We start from the raw sequence: 22,040 nt of genomic DNA, 5'->3' as shown, positions 1-22,040 counted from the left end.
TCAGGAATACACTCACCCATGACAGGCAATCATTCTTCAATTTGAGTTTGTAAATGTGATACAATGTTTCTGCCACTCATATTGTATATATTATATCGACTTTCATCACAGAAATCAACCATAATGACTGTTAAAGTCACTGTGGTACTACGACCAAAAAAAAAATTTGTTTTTCCTTTGGATTTCAAAACTATGTTAACTAAACACTAACTCACTAAGTTTTAAGTTCTGATTTTAAAAAGACACCTGTTTACTTTAGCTGGAATTTCCTTATTTATTGGTCCGCCATTACTAACTTTAAAATCTTGAGAGAGCTGGGTCGAGGAGAAAATGACGTCAAACACTCACTAGTTTAAGAATGCAATGCGTGTGTACGCGGCCTAATTAATATGCAGCACGGGAGTTTCGGGCTTTCAGACTTTTCAACCCGTGTTTTGCATATATAAAAAATTGCGTTTACACGCTGAAATTTTAAGCTAGTGAGTAAATGACGTCATTTTCTCTAGATCCAACCCTCTGAGGTCCAATCGGCCAGTTTTGAACGTGACTAATGGCGGACCATGAAATCCAAAACTTACACTCAAATTAGACAGCCTTTGGATAAAACTCAAAGCTCAAAATTTTGCCAGTTAGGTGTTGAGCGAACACACTTTCAAAATCTGAACAAAAAAAGGAAATGATTTTTTTATCATAGCACCACTTTAAGATAGTACTTCAAGAGTGCAAACATTTTCTAATTTTCACGGCCACAACTCAAAAATTGATTTCCCTCAAGTTTTTGTCCAGATTTAGAGTAGATGTCTCCAAATGCACTGTCATATTCCTTTTTGAGAAAATGCAGATTTAAGAATTTTGTTGCAACTGCCATTCACACCATTCAAAACAATCCTCGCTTGCTTTGCTGTCAAACTTTGAATTCCTAAAAAAAGCAATTCAGATCAGCTCAAAACCTCTTAAAAGCTATAATTTTATGTTATCTAGACATCCAGTCACGTGACGTTTGAGAAATTAGAATCTTGTTTAATTTTTCACCCAGAATAATCTCAACTTTAATTAACATTCCTCTTTTTACTTGACTGAAGTATCCTTGATACTGCATCATTTTTAACAAGCAATAAAGCCCCAAATCTAACAATATTTGCACCTTTAACTCTCTAAGTATACAGTGTAATAAGCTTTCAAATCATATAAAAATCTATTTGGGTAAATATTTATGCACTGCATGTCAAATTGATGTATTTTTACTCTGAACTTGGAAGAATCATCAAGTTTGAAAAACACATGACTCTTAATTATTGTTTTTTAATAGAAATCATGCATCATGATTGTTAGCAAGATGCACCACTGTTATGTATCAGAAACTAGAAAAATTATTACCAGAATGTTGACGTTCCTTTTTCTTTCCCCCATACATATCTGACAAATTGTCTCTGATGACCTTCCCTAGTGGCCTCCGACCTTGCTCTGGCTTTTTTGACATCTTCCCTCACTATGTGCAAGAAAATAAAAATTGATAAGAAATTGCGAGTCAGTGTTTCGTTCCTTGACAAGTTAAAAAAACAATCAATATCAATGGATCACCACCATCAATCAGCCACCTGCTCATGATCACCTTGAGCTCAAATAGGGAGACCGTGTGATTTTAAAATTCTCTTTTTAAGGAAGAGCCATGTTGTTGTTGTTGGAGTGGGAGGAGAGATAAGAACCAGCCCAGTCCTCAGGCTAGAAGTACCATGGGCAACAAGTTCAGTGCCTGCACATGCACCCGTTACACCAAGGGAATGACTGGAAAACCTGTCACACTTACTTTCACTTAAACCTACAATACAAGGAGAAGGGAACTTCAAGGCAAGGGACAAAGGCGCATAAAGGGAAGTAACATGCAGGCAGGTTAGGAATGGACAACAAAGCAGATTTCTGGGTAGTTTTCAGGGGGCGAAGATACATAACGTTTCCAAAGCAAAACCACTACCCAGGCCTGTGGCAGGGTTTTGATATCAGCCGGGCCAAATGCAATTGAGCCACAATTTAAAAATTAATTATTTTCAGTACCAGAGCCACTCCAAGTTTTACTTGTGTCTTAAAGACACCCGCACGCATGAGGTTTCGTATCATATCAAACCCTCATTTTTTCTTTCAATCGTTGTTGCTTTCGTTAAATCGTTCAAAATCAGACCCATCCATTAGGATTCTTTCACAGTTAGCGTTTATAATAGTTTAGGGATTGTCGATCTTTGTTGAAAAGAGGTTATTTTGTCATTCACTGGATTTCTAGGAGGTTAACATCAGCGCATCCGAACAAGATGTGAAGTGATAATGGCCACTTCAAAGAACGTCGGTGGAAGACCTCGAAGATCTGAACTTCTGAAGGTCATTTATTTCCGAGAATCAGTTCTTGACCTCTGGAGAAGCCAAAAAAGTCTTTGTGGATACATAAAGCTTCTGACAGCAAGTTTGCTGAAGTCTTGTTGCAGTAAGTGACACAAATAACCAGAAATAACATGAAATAGCACTCACTTATTTGCAGTTCTTCAGAATCATCAAGTTTGTCGTGTTACATTTATAGCTAAAGATGACAATTTCAACACTTTTTTATATGTAGTTCATGTCCCAATAACAAGTCAGGGAATCGAGAAGTCAATGTTGAATTAGAAGACAGCTTGCCACGACTCGAAATTGATGCATCAGGTATAATAAGAGGTTCAGTTCAACACTACATGTATGCAATTCATACATTTACCCGCTCATTGAAGTTTTAGCAAGTAGCTGTTCTTAAAAATTGTCAAAGACAATGTCTTGCTGGTGAAGATATATTTATTTTTATTATTTGCTTGTCAGTCACTTTTACTGTACTTACATGTATGTTTGGAATTATATGTCTTTTAGATATTGCCACACCTTTTTGCTCCACCCCAGCAAAGATTGCAAGAAAAGACCACCCTGCACTATCCTTGGAGGCATCTACCAGGTATACAATGTTGTTAAAAATGAGATTGGCAAATCAACATGTGTATTCATTGAAAGATGTCTATATTGATACTGCAGCCTTTACCACCTGCTGCAGCAGCTAATTAGCTTCCCTGCTCCATCAGATTCTGACCGGACAATATGTTTCCTCATAACCTTGATTACAATTAATTGCAAATTATTTTGCTTTTGTTGTTGAGTACTGTCTGATGGTAAACGTTCGGATAATAAGATGTCCTACTTCCTTGCTATTTGATTTCAGCTATGTAGATGTAACTGGCACAGATATCACTCGGGAAATGGAAGTTGACAATATCTTGGATCCCTTCTCTAAAACCAGGCTAGGGAATGACAGTAATCCTTTTGTCACTGATGCAGTGAATGTGCGTGAACCAGTTCCAGATGACAGTGCAGATATACAAGAATTTAATGAGAGGTAAAGTCTGTTTTTAACCCTTTACACTCTAATGGTATAAGTACTGTCCTACGTGTACATCAATTTTTCCAGCAGCTTATTAAAAATTGAAAGAGAGATGGGATGATAAGAATTATTTAGGGTAGTTTGTAGACCCTTTTTGAAAACAGAAATAACTTAAGCTACTTTAAGATCACTTGGAACAATTCCAGTAGAAAAAGAGGCATTAAATAATTATAATTTCTAAAGGTTTTGCAAGGTTGCTGCCTAACTGTCGCCCGGTCGCCTAGGGCACCTTATTTGCGAGCGCGGGCGACCAAATTTCTGAACGAGTAGCCCGAACGGGCGCCCTGATTCATCCTCACTTTCTTGTAAATATGATCCCAGCTGGAATTAATTAATTCTGGGCTCTTGAAAAAATGACCTTGGCTACTAACTTTTAATGTTGGAAGCCCGAAGGGCTCCCCGAAAATTTCCTTAGGCAGCAACCTTGTTTTGATATAGCATGTTTAGTAGATTTCAGAATGTCAATTGGTATGCTGTAAGGTCCGGTACACTTGTTGCTATTGTTACCTTGGTCATAGGGAAGAGAAAGAACCTATCATGGGATGGGAATGTAAGATACTCAAGAGGGGATTTATTTACTTTGGGAATATTTTTTGTCAACTTCTTAACATTAGAAAAAAAATTGTTAAAAGAATCTGCCATTAACTTAGGATCAGTTACTTCAACATCACTCACCACTCTGACAACTAATTTAGTGGGAGTACAGTCAGACCTTCGTTTAAGGTTTACAAGTTGCTTTATCCCTAAATCCATACTTTCTTAGGGAGGCATGGTGGCCTCATGGTTAGTGTGCTCAACTCCGGATCAAGTGGCCCGGGTTCGGGTCCTGGCCGGGCACATTGTGTTCTTGGGCAAGACACTTAACTCCCACGGTGCCTCTCTCCACCCAGGTGTATAAATGGGTGCCAGCGAAATGCTGGGGGTAACCCTGGATGGACTGGCATCCCATCCAGGGGGGAGTAAAAATACTCCTAGTCGCTTCATCCCACAGAAACTGGGATAAGCTCCGGCTCTGATGGGCCACTTGGCTACAGACTTTACTTTTTATACTCTCTTAGAGTTGGAAATATTTGCCTGAAAGTAATTAGTATAATAACAATATTTATTTTTACTCAGTTTCGGTAATTGATTAAGTTTATTCCTGTAGAGTTTAAATTTTGTGGAATAAGTAGATATTGTTTTCAAGTACTTCTTGTAGATATTGTTTTTGACATCAATTGAATGCCTTACATCAGTAGTGACCCATGGTTTGGAATTCATTTTTAATTCACATTTAGAAAGTTGTTTGATTGGGGCGTGAAAATCAATAATTTCTGAGACTTTTGTATAAAAAGAATTAAACATTACATTAGGATCAGAAGTGGCATTCAACAAATCTTCACAACTCAATTGGCTGGATGTCTTGACTTAAGGCAGATTCATTCAAATTAGAGGAGTCTCTTTTAAAGACATTAGCATCATTAGGAAGAGAAGAATATTATTTATTCACAATAAGGAAGTTGGGTAGATGGTCAGTAAGATCGTAGACAATTGATATTTCCACTTAAGGTGAGATGTTCCAGAGAATTAAAAAATATATTGTCAATACGTGTTTCAGAGTGATCAGTGATACGAGTAGGTTGCAGAATATGAAGCAGAAAACTGAAGGAGCCTAAGAGATTCAAAAAGTTATCTGTATCAGGGTGTGATTCTGATTTGAGGAGATCCAAATTAAAATCTCCTAAGATAATACAGTATTTATTCTCCCTGTGAATCTTTTCAACTGTTGAGTTAAGATTATCCATGAACTTTTGGGTCTTGGAATTAGGATGCCTGTATTATTATTAGTGTATATTATGCCACAGATACGTTTTGTTAAGATCCATTTTGCATTTCTACCCATAATGCCTCAAGGTCATTTGTTGATACAGTAAGTTCTGGCCTATTTGTAAATGATAGTTCTTGCTTAATGTAAAAACCAACTCCTCCAGCATTTGAAAGGCTTGGTTGAAAGGTGAAGTGATAACCTGGCATTTCATTATTGGATAAAAAGTTTTGATCAATTTGCAGTTTAATCTCTGTGACGTTGGGAGATAGTCATTTGTGCGTTCTAATTATTTAATAAGCTTAGGGGGTTCGAATTAAGCTTGGACAGAGGAAAATCCAAGAATTCAAATGCTAGATTCCAAAATACCTGTCCACTTTTCTACAAAGTCCTGCGGTCTGCCAACGCAGTCCTGCAGCCATCTAATTTATACAATGACACTTCCCAAACTAGTCTACTTGTTTGGCACTGCAGGACTTCCCGCACTCATGCAGTCAGTCATTTATGTGACAAGGGTGTATTTTAGATGGTTACTCTTCAGTCAAGGGTTTGGGACACTGCAACAACACTGCATGCCTAATGTGTACAAAGTTGCTTTACAATAATACTTTCATTCCTCACAGGAAAATTACAACCCACAAATGACCAGCTCCCAACATCAGTGGCTTCATAGCTCAGTTGGTTAGAGCATCGCACCGGTATCACGAGTTCACCAGTTCACGCAGTACGGAAGTCCTGAATTTTTCAGGCTTCTCTACACAATTACTGTACAAAATCCTTCGTCTCCGCACTGGTGCCAATAAGCTAATCGATATCCTCGAGAAAAACTACGAAAATACGACGGGGTACATCTCTGGTACCAAAAAAACTGATGCTTTCGACATCAAAGTCGGGGTACACCAAGGTGCACAAGAGTCCCCCTGCATCTTCAACATCTTTATGGACACGGTCCTCCGCGTAGCACTCCACGAGATTGAAAAGATCACCGATGACTGTGGAATCGAAATCGAGTATCGAATAAACATGCGCAGCACCGACCGCAACCAGCGCGCCATAGCTCCTCCATCTGGTAAGCGAAAAGTTAAGCTAATTTTATACGCTGATGATATAGTCTTATTTTGTCGCTCAGCGTCGTCCCTTCAGCTCAGCGTCGACGCGATATACTCCGTTTTTCACCCGCTTCGGCCTGAAAATCGCTGAAGATAAGACCCAGACGATGATTTTCAACGCTGACGAAGAAGAACTCGCTCAAGAGTCAATCATCACGCTAAATGGCTTCGCAGTCGAGAACGTGCGCAACTTGCGCTACCTAGGCTACTGGCTGAACAACACCGCGAAAAATCCACCCCTCGCTGAGCAAATTTCCTCTGCATGGTCAAAATGGACTGAGATAAAACACATCCTCTGCGATCGTGAAATCAACCTCTGGATACGAGTAAAAATTTTAGAATCAACCGTCCGCGCACGCCTCCTCTACGCTGCGCAAACTGACCTCCTCAGCTCTGCTGAGCACGCTAAGTTAGAATCAATTTGGCACCAATATCTTCGAAAAATGGTCAAAGGTGGTTTCCAGCGCAAAAAAGCACCACCCCGAGAAACTAAAAAACAGAAAGCTGAACGGTTGAAACACGAAGCTGAAAATCCTGAGCTGAAAGAGCAATGGGACTGGGGATACAAAATCACGAATGAGAAGCTGAGAAAAATCTGCGGAGCTACTCCCATCGGTGACTTCGCCGATAAATTTCATCTCAAATACGTTGCTCACGTGACCCGCATGCCGAACAACGCTTTGCAGAAACAGCTGGTCTACTGTGAACCAGCCCGTACAATCCGACGAGGAGGCAAAAATGTGAATTTCTGGGCTAAATTATCAGAGACTACTGGCATCGAAGCCGAACAACTACAAAAGACTATGTACGACAGGAATGATTTCAACAAGTGGATCGCAGATCGCTACGAGACGCATTCACGGCCAGCCAAATTCGTAAAGACGAGTAAGTGCTGAACAAATCGATCGATCGAATTGCTAAAATTGCGTCCATAACTGAGATGATCATAGCATTACTTGATTTCATATCCCCAGTTCAGTACATGGTTCATTTCATATATCATTAACATTTTGTTCATTGATTTACACTTACTGAAATTCACTGTCGTTTATGGTCTTTAAGCCTTGAAGCATGCACTTAAAAGATTAAAATGTAATAGCTCGTTGAGGTGCGATAAAGGCATATTTAAAATCTTTAGCTTTAAGTTAAGGGTTTGAGACACTGTAAATCAATTCTCATACTCAACTACGGGTGTGACTGTGGGATGGAGGTGACAGTCATTTATAACTCCTAATCAACATTGAGTAATCATGCATACATGTATTAAACTACTTGAATGCAGAAATGTGGACCACAGTGGTACTTTTCCCACCACTATGGGACCATGGTGGCCCACAGTAATGCAGCTTTAAAGTGGACAGGTGTTCTAAATCCTCTCCAATTCAAATGCACTGCCTGGAGGAGAAGTTTTAGCTCTGATTAGACCAGCAGATGGAAAATTCTCATTTGCTACATGTAGCTAGGAGGCAATATGATACATCCACCTTGCGTAAACCAATATCTCTATACTCTGCCTGCAGGGAAATTATTAAGTTTTCCTGATGCAGAAAAAAATAAAAAGTGCATTTAACAACTGCGGAACGTTTCAAAACTCCAATGTCACTGAGAAACAAGTCAAGTACTAATTTGAAGGATGAACATGGGCAACCAAATTATCAATGCCTTAAAGAAGAAAAATTCTACTTAAAATAATTATTATAACACACATATGGGTTTTGACAATAATTATCATGGATTATTTCTTCATTCACCTGTATTCAAGTGACTTCAAACAATTATAACACCTTTTGAAAACAGGGCCATTAAGTCGCCACCTGAATGAAACTGCATGGACGTAATGAACTTAATTATCACTGTCGGAGTACATACATGCTCTTGCATTGCCTTCTCTTTTGATGTTTCTTGTTTTAAGACTCAAAAGTGCTTACAACAGTGGTTAATGGGTAAGTCTCCCTTACTAATGTGAGTTCACAATTATGGACTTCTTTCATCTAGAAAATTAGTTATTTTCCTGCTGTTGGACCATGCTGCCTTTGAGCTGCACCACTGTGAGGTTTTATCTGTAAAAAGGTTGAATCTGTTCCATAACCTTTGCGCAACCTAACATTTCTAGAAATGACAGCTAAATTCTTCACCACCTTCTGTATGATCAGTTAGGTCATGATCTTGAATTCTTTGGTTTTGGAATTCTGGGTTAAGTTTTGTGGACAAGACTTTCTTTTGTTGGCAAATCAAAAGATAATTTTTAGTGGAAAAAACCTTTTTCACTCTTTTATTATTATGAAATTCTCACTTGTAATTCCATCTTTGCAGTTTCTCAAGAAAGCACTTGTAGGCTCCCACAGAGCACATTTTTTTGATCATAACAATTTCTTTCCAGTCATGTGGTGAGAAAGGAACAATCTCAATTTTGACAAAATTTACTACTTCAGTGATTTTGATCTAGTATAATATAATAATCTAAACAAAAACATTTTAACCATTGCTTCCTGATTATAAACGATTTAAAAAAATTAAATGCTTCAGTTGATTGTTAATAATAAATTCACCATGAAGGAGTGGGAAGTTGTTTTGAATTTGCCAAGATTTTGCTTCAGATTAGTACAGCACAATCTACAGTAGGTATTTGGAACTTCTTTACTTTGCATTGTTTGGGCCATCTTCTTTGACCGAGTTAATTTTCAACCAACCCCATGCCTGGTTTATTTGTAAACATAATTATTGCTGATGATGTTGACTACAATAGACAGCATTTAAAATGACGTAGTCTGGATTTGACATCCCTTATGGCTTATGCCAAAATCTATTGCAGCTTTTGCTACTTCCAGACCTTACAGGCAAATAAAATTATTGTAAACCCATCACTGGTTGCCCCAAAGAAGGAGCATTAGTAACTCAAGGAATATACTATATACATGCTGTACTGACATGATAGATGCCCAGAGCATTTACAGTCAACTCAAGCTATGTCATGCATGGGGGAGGGGGGGGGGGGGGCGGGGGGGAAGAAAAAAAAAGTGTTTTTTTTTTTTAATCACAGGGGCACTTTAAAGAGAGTTTATAAATAGCAGACTATCCAGTCCATCCATTACTACGTCAGGGCAGTCTTTGACTCGAGATCAATACCCTTACCGGTATTTCAATTTGAACTCAACATTGAACAAAATACAATCTGTCAACCCTTGTTGATCAAGCAAACAACAAAATAAATTGGCAGATTAAACACATGCACTTCATTTCTCTATTTCCTCATATTTTGTAGTAATTTCATCGGGTGGTGGTCTATTAAACTGAGGGCATTTATAAGAGAGGGTCGTCTGATACAAACCTTACAGTATTCTGGACATTTATTTGGAGGGTGGGCATCCATAATGTAAAATAGATCATTTATTTTACTGCAAAGGTCTGTGATCCCATTAAGAGGTTTTCATTCCATACACATTAGTATTAGATAGTAAACAATGCCACTGGTAGTGTTTCAGGTACTGCTCTTAGTATTTCAAGCAAAAAGAGCCGCGGGTGACCTAAGCCAATGTTGCAATATGCCATTTCCGAGTTCATGTCAGCCTCCTGTTTAAAGCAAGTCTTAAGTGCAAAGTTTTCCTTATAAAAATTAGTTTTCATTCATACCTAAATTAGAACTGAAAATCACAAAAACTTTGCATTTACACTCACTTTGAAGGAGGCAGACATGAACTTGAAAACAGCCTATTTGAGTGTCACGATCAGTTACACCAAGGGCGTACATTGTAAGGGTTTGTAAGGGAATTTGCAAACATTTTTAGGAGTCGAAAATAAATATAGAGATAGACTGTGAGCAGTCTCTTTTCTTCTAAAATCCGCCGTGAGAATGCGATATGTGAGGGGTGAAGCCTCGAGCCACAAGTAGCCCAGGCATAGGGAGATGAACCTGCAACCCACTGGAATCACGCTGAAATGGCCAAAGTATGCCACAAAAACACCAATAAGGTAATTTGATCAGGTATTAAGAAGACAAGGTAAGGCTTTATTGTTCGATTCGTGTTCTTTATTTTTGACTCCTAAACATGTTTGCAACCCTTATTATATACACCGGGTAGATTGCAAAATACCCGGCAACAAGAAATGGACCCTAAAAACACCGTTGTCACAGTGCCGCAGTCGTGGTGTTGATTCACTGACCTTTTCATTCACTATGCCAAAGTGAACTAAGAAATTGACTGCTCCCACAGTGCCACAGTCTTGGAAATCGGTTGCCTACAGTTTAGAATATGGCACTTGATTACTGATTAAGCATATGTGCTCAGTTCAGTGATTAGGCCTCTACATCTCCATCTGTCTTTAATATCCTCAAAACCATAGGTATCATAAAGATGTAAATAAATAATAATTAATTGCAAATGATAAATATACAAAAATAAATAATTGCAATAATCATTTAGAAAATAGATAAAATAACTGTACACTGCCAATCTATCGACGGAGTAGAATAGGCTGGGCTTCTGAAAGGATGTGGAAAAAAATAAAAGATTAGAAATTCTTGGCCATATTATGTGTAAACATGCGTTGATTATGCGAAAATTACACCGGATTATATGGAAATTGAAACAATTTATAAAACTAATAATTAGGCCTGTCCAATTATATGCTTATGGTAAATTAGGACTTGAAATTCAACGACCAATGCAGTCACATTTGCAACTGAATTTTTTCCCTTTGTGATTAAAATATATGGAGGAGTCGGCAATTTGCGACCAGCTTTCACCGTTGAAATAAAAGGGTTAGCATTTGGCATTTTGCCGCAACTTTTGCCCAAATAAATAAGGCAATTTAAAAAATTATTTTGTTTCAATTTGGAGATATGGCGCATAATAGCAATCCATTCCTTGATCATCGACCATTTTCAGTGATTTTCTACAAATAATTATGTATTGCAGGCTCCTATTTTTCCTACGATTACGAATAATACAATTTCATTTGCGACTATAACTTGCACCTAAATTTTCAAATATGTTGTCCCAAAATTTCGACCCCAGGGTATCTGTAATTTATAACACAGGTTCTAGTGTCCAAGCTCATTGCCAAATTTTATGCGTGGAAACTGCGTAGCATGTTTCATCTTGCAAACAAAATGGTGTGTACTCTTCAATCGATCTTCAATGTTCAGGAAAATAAGCATTTCAAAACAGTCAATCTCTTTCAAATTGGCTTTTATGTTTGTGCACAGGTGGCCCCCAAGCTCAGTGTGAGCATAGCCGACAAAAATACAAGGATTTGTATGGGAATCCTGATAAAAAGCTTAAAAAGATAATTGCATGAAAAAAGTCTCAATTAAAAAGCCTAACCTTATTGCCATTGTGGATAGCTTCCTTCATGTGTGGTTATTTTCCAGATCTGACACGATTTGAGCCATTTTTCAAATTTCTGGGTTGTTAACGGTTATCATAAAATCCCAAGGCCAGAGACTAAATTCTCAGGATCCACCAATTTGAGTCAAATATTCCTGGATAAAATGTTCCCATGGTCACAATTCCACATCAGAAACAATTGACATAGATCATCGTCAACACAATAGCAGGCCAGCAAGCAACCTCAGGCAGCAAATAATGCAACAAAACAGCTTTTGAAGGAGGTGCTTTATCACCAAAGTGGCCACGGCTTCGACCGTTGATAACAAAATGAGCCTTACCGGGGTGGCAGACCGCAGTTTGTCAACCGCAAATTTCTTTATTCCCCTGGGTCTCCCAAAATGACTGCATTGACTCAAGCTTTCAAGGAATTAACATGCAAATACAAATACACTTTGTTCTCATAGGATATTGTGCTTTGAATATTTTGTGGCTGGACTTACTGAAGCCAGTGAAATTTAATTATTAGCATCTGAGAAAAACTATAAACTACAGGAAACATTTTCCTTTGCATAATTAATGTTAATTCCTTGAAGGCTTGATAAAAACAGTTAAGATTGCAAAAAGCCTACTACGTGCAAAGTCCTATTAACTAATAAAAACGGCATTAATGCGCAAACGTTTTTTCACTACAGCTTTCATTCTCCCATCTTTCAACGCTTACCGGCTTTGTGAATGTGTTTTTTAAGTTTGTTAACACAAAGGAGGCTTGACTGTGATTGGATGACACAACTGAGAAAATCGAGTCATGTCGGGAGACCCAGGGGAATAAAGAAATTTGCGGTTGACAAACTACGGTCTGCCACTCAGGTACGGCTCAATTTAATAATAATACTAATAATAATAATAATAATAATAATAATAATAATAATTGGAGCGCTGGGACTAATAAAAAAGGGCTTGGAGAAATACACCAAACAAATACCAGGTACAGTAACATCAAAATTAGTGAACTACAGAAGATTGCACTGCTAGGAACATCTCGCATCCTACATGTAAGAAAGACACTCTCTATCAAGTAGGATAGACTTCTACCTCAATTTAGCCCTAGGCCCAAGGAATGGGCTCCGCTATTGTGTTGTAAATTGGCATAAAGTTATAGGAGATAGAATAATAATAATAATAATAATAATAATAATAATAATAATAATAATAATAATAATAATAATAATAATAATAATGCATTTATATAGCGCCTTCACTATTGGTTAAAGTAAAATAATTAAAATTATACTAAAATTATATTACAATAAAATTACATTACCTGAAAGCTAATCTAGATAATTAAAAATATATAGCTTAGTCTAAGTAAAATGTAAAATGTCATTTTTGGGGTATTTATATTTCCAAACTTTCGAACTAATAGCAGACAAGAAATAACTTTCAAATAGAAACACACAATTTTAAATTTCAGTTGTGAATACAAGTGAACCGCTAGTCCGTGTTATATACAGATAGCTAATAAAATGCATGAGTACTGATTAAATAACAACGTGAATGTGAGGTAACAGAAAATACAATGATGAGAAGACAATGGGTATTGGACGAGGAAAATTACAATGAAAGTGTTAAATTGACATGATTAACTTGCTTGTTTAATGACGGTTTTTCCCAACCTATGTGTAAGGCCTCCTTGATTTTTAGTTGAAAAGGCGTGGAGGCGGTGTCAAGGATTGAAAAACAATCCTTTGAGCATAAAGATTTGCATGCTTCTGACCCATTAATGTGCTGAAAGATATGCGAGTTCTTATCAGATGTTAAATGTTCACGAACACGTGTAGCAAGATGTCGGTTTGTTTCGCCGACATAACAGGCACTAAAGCCTGCGCAAGAAAATTTATAAACAACACGGGATCGTGATAATTTGGAAATAGCATCTTTGGCACTGAATAAGTTCTTAATCTTGTATGGGGCAAACACTAGCTTGATGTCCAAGTTTTTACAATAGCGTTGTGTTAAATTCTCGATTCTGCATTGAATGTGAGTCAAGAAAGGGCCAACAAAAGGTAATTTGTAGTAGTGCGTGCGAATTTCATTAGAGTTGGTTATTGCGGAAGCGTGCAGGGGGGAGGCAAAGAATTTGTTAAGGTATTGTTTAACAGTTCTGTTCACTAGACTGGATGGAAATTGATTCTTTCCGAGAATGTTGGCAAGCTCCTTAATGTTGTTGTGGAAACCGGTCCAGGTGTTATTAATTTTAAATGTCCTGTCCACGAGCGTTCGTATTAACCCTAATTTGTAGGGAAAAGGTGAGAAACTAAGAAAATTGGTGAGAAGGCCTGTGTAAGTGCTCTTGCGAAAAACAGATGTGACTGTTGTCCAAGAGGACATCTAAGAACGGTAGTTTGTGGTTGACCTCCGTCTTCATGGTGAATGTAATGTTAGGGTGTTTATCACTGATATAATGAAAAAATTCCAAAGCATCCGTTTCGTTGTTGAATAGGCAAAATGTGTCATCCACATATCTACGGTAGAAATAAATTGCAGGACCATCGTATTGTTGTAGCCAGATTCTTTCATGATGGCCCATGAAAAGATTCGCAAGCAATGGTGCCAAAGGGGAGCCCATGGCGACGCCATCTATCTGATCGTAATATTTCCCCTGGAATAGAAAATGTGTCTGGGCAGTAGCAACAAGGAACAACTCTTTGAGGCTGTCCTTGCTTAACTTGATGTTCGGGTTAATCAGTACTCATGCATTTTATTAGCTATCTGTATATAACACCGACTAGCGGTTCACTTGTATTCACAACTGACGATGAATGTCGATCATCCGAAACATGTTTTGTAAATTTAAAATTGTGTGTTTCTATTTGAAAGGTATTTATGTTTATATAAATGACTGATGCTCATTGATAGGCAAGTCTAAATAAAAATGTTTTAAGTTCTTTTTTAAACTTTTGTATGTTACATGTAGTTATTTGTCTAATATTGTCAGGTAAACTGTTCCACAGTACGGGTCCAGATTTGAAGAAAGCCCTGTCTCCAAATGTTTTGCATTTAGTTTTTGGAACCAACAACTGATCTTTGTTTCTGAGGTGGTAACATCCTTCTGGCTTCACTCTTATCAGATTTTCCAAATAATTATGAGGGGGCTAGACCATGTAGAACTTTGAAAACTAGCAGAGCACTACTTGATCTTAAAGATAACTCGATATTTTATCAGTAGCCAGTGAAGGTCTTTAAGCAGTGGTGATATGTGATAATACTTTGGTAAACGGCATATCAACCAAGCAGCTGCATTGAGAACCCTCTGTAGACGTTGCGATTGGTATTGTGAGACATCATGCAGTAAGGCATTACAGTAGTCTAAATGACAGGTCATAAGTGCGTGCAGCAGGGTCTTACAGGCCTCATCCGTCAAGCATTTTCTTATTTGTCGTAGGTCATAGAGACTGTAGAACGCTTTGCTACATATTTTCCCAATGTGATCGCTCATTGTCATGTGCTGGTCGAATCATACACCGAGATTTCGTAGAGGTGTTACGGGTTTAATCATAGCATAACCCACTGTGACACTGTCCACACTAATCTTAGCCAATAATTATTGTTTGCGAGAACCGATGATCATAAATTTCGGTTTTGGAGTTGTTGATGAAAAGTCGCTTTGATGCCATCCAGTTACAAACATTGGGAATACACTTCTCAATAGTATTAACTGTAATTTGTTATCAATGGTCGAAGTACCTCCTTCGAAAGCTGTTTTATTGCAATATTCACCACTTGACATTGCTCACAGGACTGCTATTGCGTTGATGATGGGTTGAGATGAAAGTTCAATCTTTGTCAATTGATTCTGATGTGGAATTGTAACTGTGGGAACATTTTATCATATTTGACTCAAACTGTTGGCTCCTAAGAATTGTCTCAGGCCTTGGGATTTTATTATAACCGTTGACAATCCAGAAATTGAAAAATGGCTCAAATCATCAGGGCTCAAAGTTTATTTTTGGCTTTGGGAGCAGTTGTGCTACCGAGTGTATATTTCTAGGCGCACAGCAGAAAATGTTAGGAGAAGGGCATAAAATACTGGGAGCACCAGTGTTCCAATAGAAAAGCAGCACTTAAGACATTATTACGTCACCTTCAGTTTTTTGTATTTATTTTCATCCCGTGTTTATTGTTTTAACTAGTAAGGCTAACTTACTTTTCGTTTGAGACAGCGATAAAATTCTTGTGGCTTTTAAATCAACTTGACTTCTCAGTTTCAACAACAAATTATTATTACATGTTCATGTTAAAGTACATTCGAAATCACAGAAAAGTTTTCGTCATGCATTTCCTTTTCAATGTACATGTACACTTCAATGCAACCAAAGAAAATATACTTGAAAACCGGAATAGATACACAACTTCATAGATGCGTCCTTCAATGATTCCATCAGGTCACCAAGATCAGACTTTAAGTTGTCCCAAATGGCAAATAGAACCTGCGCATTTGACGTCGTTGTCGTTGGCCGCTATGTATCGCACATTTCTTTACAAAAATTCTGCTGTTGTTAAGTGACCCTACACAACATCAAGCACAACGTGAGGATTTGGCCGCTAAAATGGCCAAAATCGATGCCCTATTTATGACCAAGACAGCTGAGAAACCCTACCCTTTGGGGCCGCACATACCTATATAGCCCATATAAGGGAGTACCCCCCCCCCCCCCCCAGATGTTTAAGTTTGTGAATGCGAAGGAGGCTTGACTGTGATTGGATGACAAGACTGAGACAACGGAGTCATGTCAGGAGATACAGGGGAATAAAGAAATTTGAGGTTGGCAAACTACGATCTGCCACCCCGGTACGGCTCAGTTTGTTAACAATGGTCGAAGCCATGGCCATTTTGGTGATAAAGCAACTCCTTCAAAAGCTGTGTTGTTGCAGTATTGACCGCTTGGCGCTGCTTACAGGACTGCTATTGCGTTGATGATGGGGTGAGTTCTGAAAGTTCAACCTTTGTCAATTGATTCTGATGTGGAATTGTGACCGTGGGAAGACATTTTATCCAGGAATGTTTGACTCAAATTGGTGGCTCCTGAGAATTTAGTCTCTGGCCTTGGGATTTTATTATAACCGTTGACAACCCAGAAATTGAAAAATGGCTCAAATCGCGTCGGATCTAGAAAATAACCACACATGAAGGAAGCTATCCACAAAGGCAATAAGGTTAGGCTTTTTAATTGGGATTTTTTCATATAATTATCTTTTTAAGCTTTTTATCAGGATTCCCATATAAATCCTTATATTTTTGTCGGCCATGCCCACACTGAGCTTAGGGCGTCTGTGGTTTGTGAGGATGGTAAGCAGCTGCTTTATCACTAATATCAGGCATTTCTTCTGTTTATGCGGAAACTGTAACTGTGTCTGTACCGCAACGGATTGTCACCCGTTTTGGTCACGGGCCGGGCTCTCGGGGTTTTTGAACTGAAGTTGACCAGACATAGACTTCGATCATTCTAGACCACACCATAAAGAAGCAGCCCGTAAATAATCTGAGTAAATACAGTGAAATATTTTATTAACCGAACATTGCATCACAGTCACAGGGATCGCGTTAACGCAGAAATCGTGCATTTTTACGCAAATAAAATCCAAAAGATGCATCATCGAAATTTTAATGCGTCCCAGGACGCAAGGCACTGACTTAAATAACTCACACAACTTGCTTTGATTTGTCAGTATATTCTGTTGTTTGTAAAACTGTTGGAGCGATCTGTGCTCATAATTAAAGTTCTAAGAAGGGGGTTTAAAACATCTAAAAAGGTTAAAACTAAATTTTCGACCGCCTTCTGCGGTCTTCTTCAGAGGAATGTACTCTGCAAGTCACTGAATGCAAATATATAGCAAAAGACGTCACTGTTCGTTGCTCCTAAGGTAGGAAACCAGTGATGCGTAAACCCTTGGGAAGGGTGCTCTTTCATTAACAGAGTTCTTGTCCAGGAATGAATGTAACGGCTCTAGAAAAAGCCTTTGTCGGCCGGTCCTATGCATATATGCGTCAATATTAATTCCAAGTTGGTTACTCTCTTTTTCTCGTAATCTAAAACATACTCTTTTTCTCGCAGAGAGTCACCAAGATTTTGGGACCCCCAAAAAATGCTTGGGACCCCAATTTGGCCGAACATACGGGTCCCAGGACTCAGATTGAAAAATCCTAGTGCCATCCCTGAGTCAAATCAAGAAAAAAATAGTTATTTAAAGGACAATGCTAAGGATGTAAGGATGAGCTCGAAACTTTGTCATGCAGTCTTATAACCTACCTAATTAAAGCAGATAAACATTGCCTTTAACATTGGTCTTAACTAGGGAAATAATAATAATATTATTATAAGGCAGGTCTGCACAAGGGCATTGATTTAAGGGTCAGGTCATAAATAGGGTATCAAATTTTTGGTCAGATCATAAATAGGGTATGGAAAATCGCTGATTTTGGTCATAAATAGGGTAAGGGTTTTGGGAAGCGGGCCGCACACCCCTGCCCAACTTTTCTGGGAGTACCCCCCCTCCCCTCCCCTGGGGCAGGCAGTCACTTTCACTGTTTACACGAGCGACCTTATACAGCACCTCACTCGTTTAAAATGGTTGTCACGTTTGCTCGTCAATTTCAACCCCATACACTTTAATTAAACACCGTTCTAGCTGCTCAACTGTGTAGTGTTTTGGTTCTCTCTCGAAAATAGAGCCAAGAACATGGTCGACGTTGCTTAAAACCAAATTTGAAGCAAATATACTATGCCTCATTTCCGTTGTGACTCTTACAGACTGAACTTTGCTTGTCTGAGTCACCTGAGGGTCTATAATTTCATGACGTCATTAGTGCAAAGCGCTATTTAAATTGTCTCAAAAAAGCACCACAGCACTGCGGCACCAGCCATTCTTCTCAACTCAATTTAAACTTAAGCCGACTTGGCACCAGCCATTCTACTCAATCCACTTTAACCACTTTCATTCACTTCGGCACTGCAGCTCGCGCAGTAAAACTAAAGTAAAGCTTCTTTGTGGAGGGGTATTCTGCAATCGCTCCTTTCCGCATATAATAACCGATCATGCCCAAATGTCGGAAGATCGTCATTCTATCAAGTATTTTCCTTTACAGTGTTTTAAAACGCTTACCAAAGGTTTACGAGGCTTTCATAGTATATCAGTCCGGCCTTGATTCCCTTTTCATCTTCTTCATAACTTAGAGAAATAAAACACTTAATTCAGAAACAAGCAGCAACTCTTGCACCTTTCTTCGGAGCAGCAAATGAAGTATCAAATGTCGTTACCAAATTTGGTAATGTTTGAATGACAGTTGCCATAGCAAAGTTGAAGAATCAGTCACGCGATTTTATTTGAAAATTCCAGAACATTTTACACTATTTTTCCGTTTTGATAGTGATTCGTCTCTATTTCACCCTGCACGCAATCACTGTACGTGTTAAAAATTAAATTAAATTAAAGCTGCTTGTTTTTTTGTTGAATGCTGTTTACACTGTGACCGGAATCGCTGGTGCAGACACCGATTGACACACAAATCAATTCTTTCATCTAGATTATATTCTTCAGCTCAAATAGACCTTTTCACTGTTTCTGACGCCACCTTGGTTGGGTGGCAAACTTTGGTGGAGTAACTGCTTAGTACCCCGCCACTCCAAAAAGCATTTTGAAAAGTGATGGCTACGCCGCTACGAAGTGGTCATTACTACCCTTTCCTCTAGAATATGTTAGTAAGGAAAGAAGTGGCTACGTGGCTACGCGAGGGGGACATGGGGATTTGCGGTGTTGCGGTGTTGATGGTTTTTTCAATGCGGTGATGCGGTGAATAAAATCTCAATTTGCGGTGTTGCGGTGATCGCAAACCCAACGGTGTGCGATGTTTGTGTTTCTCAAGCTACGGTGTTCGGTGAAATGAAATCATTTGCGGTGCTGTGATTTCTTGTTTGATGTTTCTCAGACCTAAATTCAGCACGTAAACTTCGTTAATCCGTGATATTTTATGACAAGCACGTACCATTGTGTTTAATTTGTAATAAAATACAGACCAAAATTGCCGAGTTAATCTTCAATACCCTTAAGCTGCCAATGAGAAGCTGTTTTCGTTGATAAATACGTAACTTGATAAGTAACGTGACTGCTGCCACCAGGAGCTCAGCCTTCTTTAGGTCCTTTAGACACGTGGAAACCATGGCCGAGGTCAGTGAGGTTAATCGTGGATATTCTGGAAACGACGAGGCGGAATGCATCATTGATTGCGTAGCTTTTTTCTACGAAGAAGGAAAAGGTGGAGCTGCAGTACGACAGCGAACAGTGCGCCAAGAGATGACGATGGCAAAACATGGTACTCTACCCGAGTACATCTATCAGCGACACTGCATCAGGTCTGACCAGCCCATTAATATTACCTTCGAAGAAGCTGACCAAGATGAGGAACATGTACAGGAAAGTGAAGGACCTGGAGAGGACTCTCAAACTGAAGAACAAGCGATCGGGGAAAGCGGAAGTGAGCCTGAATACGATGAAAGCAGCGATGAGGCTGATGTAGAAGCCAGTGACGAAAGTGGAAGCTACTTTCAAGGAGAAATCGGGAGGTCCACAACCTTTCTTCTAGGCGCAAGGTCACGCTTTGGAAGAGCCATACGATTCAATAATCGCCTTATACAGTGAAATGTTTTTCAGCTTCGTCCTGTCTGAAAATGTTGTAATATAACTTTAATGCAATATGAATCTTTCAAAATACTCTAGAGATCAAAGGAACTGAACGCCGAAGTTTATTGATGTAACAATACTTGTTACTAAGAGGACGCTCCACACTCTGGAAATGTTGTTTTATCTCTTGGCAGCTTTTCGGGTCAACTTCTCAGTAATGTTCATGGAACTTCATACAAACGACCTCTCCGAGTAAGTACAAGAAAACTGATTTACTGGTATCAACAGTATCGACGCGTAGGCATGCATTGACAAGAGTACATTTTGTTGTGTTTATTTTGTGGAAAATTGTTTACAAATAGGTATAAACGTGTTATGTCAAGTGTAGACGTTAAAATCATGTAGCTAAAAATAATTGTTGCGGTGACGGTGTTTCGTCGACTTTTCTTGCGGTGATGCGGTGTTCGTTAATTTTTTTTGCGGTGTTGCGGTGTTTAGGGCCCCCCCATGTCCCCCTCCTACGCTGCTACGCGGTGGCTACAACCACCCTTCTTCACACGATCTCGTTAAAAGGCGTAGTTAACCGAACCGTGAAATGAAATCTTAAATTGTGCTTAGGCCTAATCACTGAAACGAGCGCTTAGGCTTAATCAGTAAACGAGTGCTATATTCAGCACACGATTTCGTTAAAGACCACTGCGTAGCCGTGTAGTCGCGTTTTCTCGTAGCCCCTTCTTTCCTTACTAACATGTTCTAGGGGGAGGGGTGGTAATGACCACTGCGTAGCCGTGTAGCTACACTTTTCCAAGGTCGCTTTTGGAGTGGCGGGGTATTCAGCAGTTAAGCGAGAAATTAAAAATGTTAAAATACTTTTAGTCGTTTTATTAATATCATTCACTCGACGGAAACTTAGATCATTGCACAGGGCCCAACGCCTGAAATTAAATTTAAAGGTGCTAGTTAAACTGTGGCAGGAATCACTTGTGCATACCATGATTGACTCATAAATCAATTCTTTCTCCTAGATTATACTCTTGAGCTCAAATTTAGACGTTTCTCATGTGAGATTATCTGCAAAGAAAAAGGAGGCCCCTAATAGGAATCTTGACAGTTCGACTGCTGACATTCCGGCCGGCAGCTAAAGCGGAAACAATGATCAGAGCCATTTTTAGAATAAGGTGCAATTACTGGAGTGAGACCGAGTCATAACTGATAAATAAATCTCTTCATTGATTACTGGGTTGCCTTATAAGGCAAACCCAGTCGAGGTCTTCGTTTAGTTTGTTTGTTTTCTTTTTTTTTTTTTTTTTTTTTCCGTGTCGGTAAAAGTCTTGCCTGTCACTCCCCTGGTAAGTGGTGTCTTTGTGTATAGAGCCTTCTGCGCGTATTTTCTTAGGATCGAGAGGGTAGTGGAACTGCGTAGATTTCTCTGGTGGACACAGTAGAATCATTAACTTAGCCTGCAATGGCGTCGAAAGTCATGCAACGCGAATGGCGTTTTAGTGGATCCTTAAACAAAATATACCCTTATGGAGCTCAATAATGGAAAGTCAGTTGGATAAACTAGGCATGAATCTCAAAAGCGACGAGTACTGGACTTCGACAACAATCTATCGCCCGTCGAGACAAAATCAAAGTGAGCAGTATTTACCTGAAGTACATGGTAATTTGAC

The 22,040-nt window shown here is 38.9% G+C and overlaps 2 protein-coding genes across 6 annotated transcripts in view; one reads left to right on the top strand and one right to left on the bottom strand.

Annotated features, from left to right (window-relative positions):
* The window catches only part of LOC137994132 (NLR family CARD domain-containing protein 3-like), a 45,470-nt gene extending 26,498 nt beyond the window's left edge, over positions 1–18,972 (bottom strand). For 4 of the 5 annotated variants that reach the window (XM_068839819.1, XM_068839885.1, XM_068839937.1 and 1 more), the window contains exons 1-3: positions 18,853–18,972; positions 10,523–10,597; positions 1,378–1,489 (exon numbers count right to left, since the gene is read on the bottom strand). In XM_068839819.1, coding sequence (XP_068695920.1) covers positions 1,378–1,480 — 103 coding nt within the window. In that variant the 5' untranslated portion in view covers positions 1,481–1,489; positions 10,523–10,597; positions 18,853–18,972. The remainder of the gene's footprint in view (positions 1–1,377; positions 1,490–10,522; positions 10,598–18,852) is intronic. The other variant, XM_068839853.1, reaches the window with a different exon arrangement.
* On the top strand, positions 4,237–21,646 carry LOC137995414 (uncharacterized). Its single transcript, XM_068840990.1, has 2 exons — positions 4,237–7,246; positions 21,393–21,646. The coding sequence occupies exons 1-2, from the start codon at positions 6,469–6,471 to the stop codon at positions 21,461–21,463; spliced, it is 849 nt and encodes a 282-aa protein (XP_068697091.1). The 5' UTR covers positions 4,237–6,468; the 3' UTR covers positions 21,464–21,646.
* Positions 21,647–22,040: the final 394 nt, after the last annotated feature.

The sequence above is a fragment of the Montipora foliosa genome, chromosome 1 (assembly GCF_036669935.1).
Source record: "Montipora foliosa isolate CH-2021 chromosome 1, ASM3666993v2, whole genome shotgun sequence".
NCBI classification, from domain to species: Eukaryota; Metazoa; Cnidaria; class Anthozoa; order Scleractinia; family Acroporidae; genus Montipora; species Montipora foliosa.
This window is presented reverse-complemented; position numbering and strand designations above follow the sequence as displayed.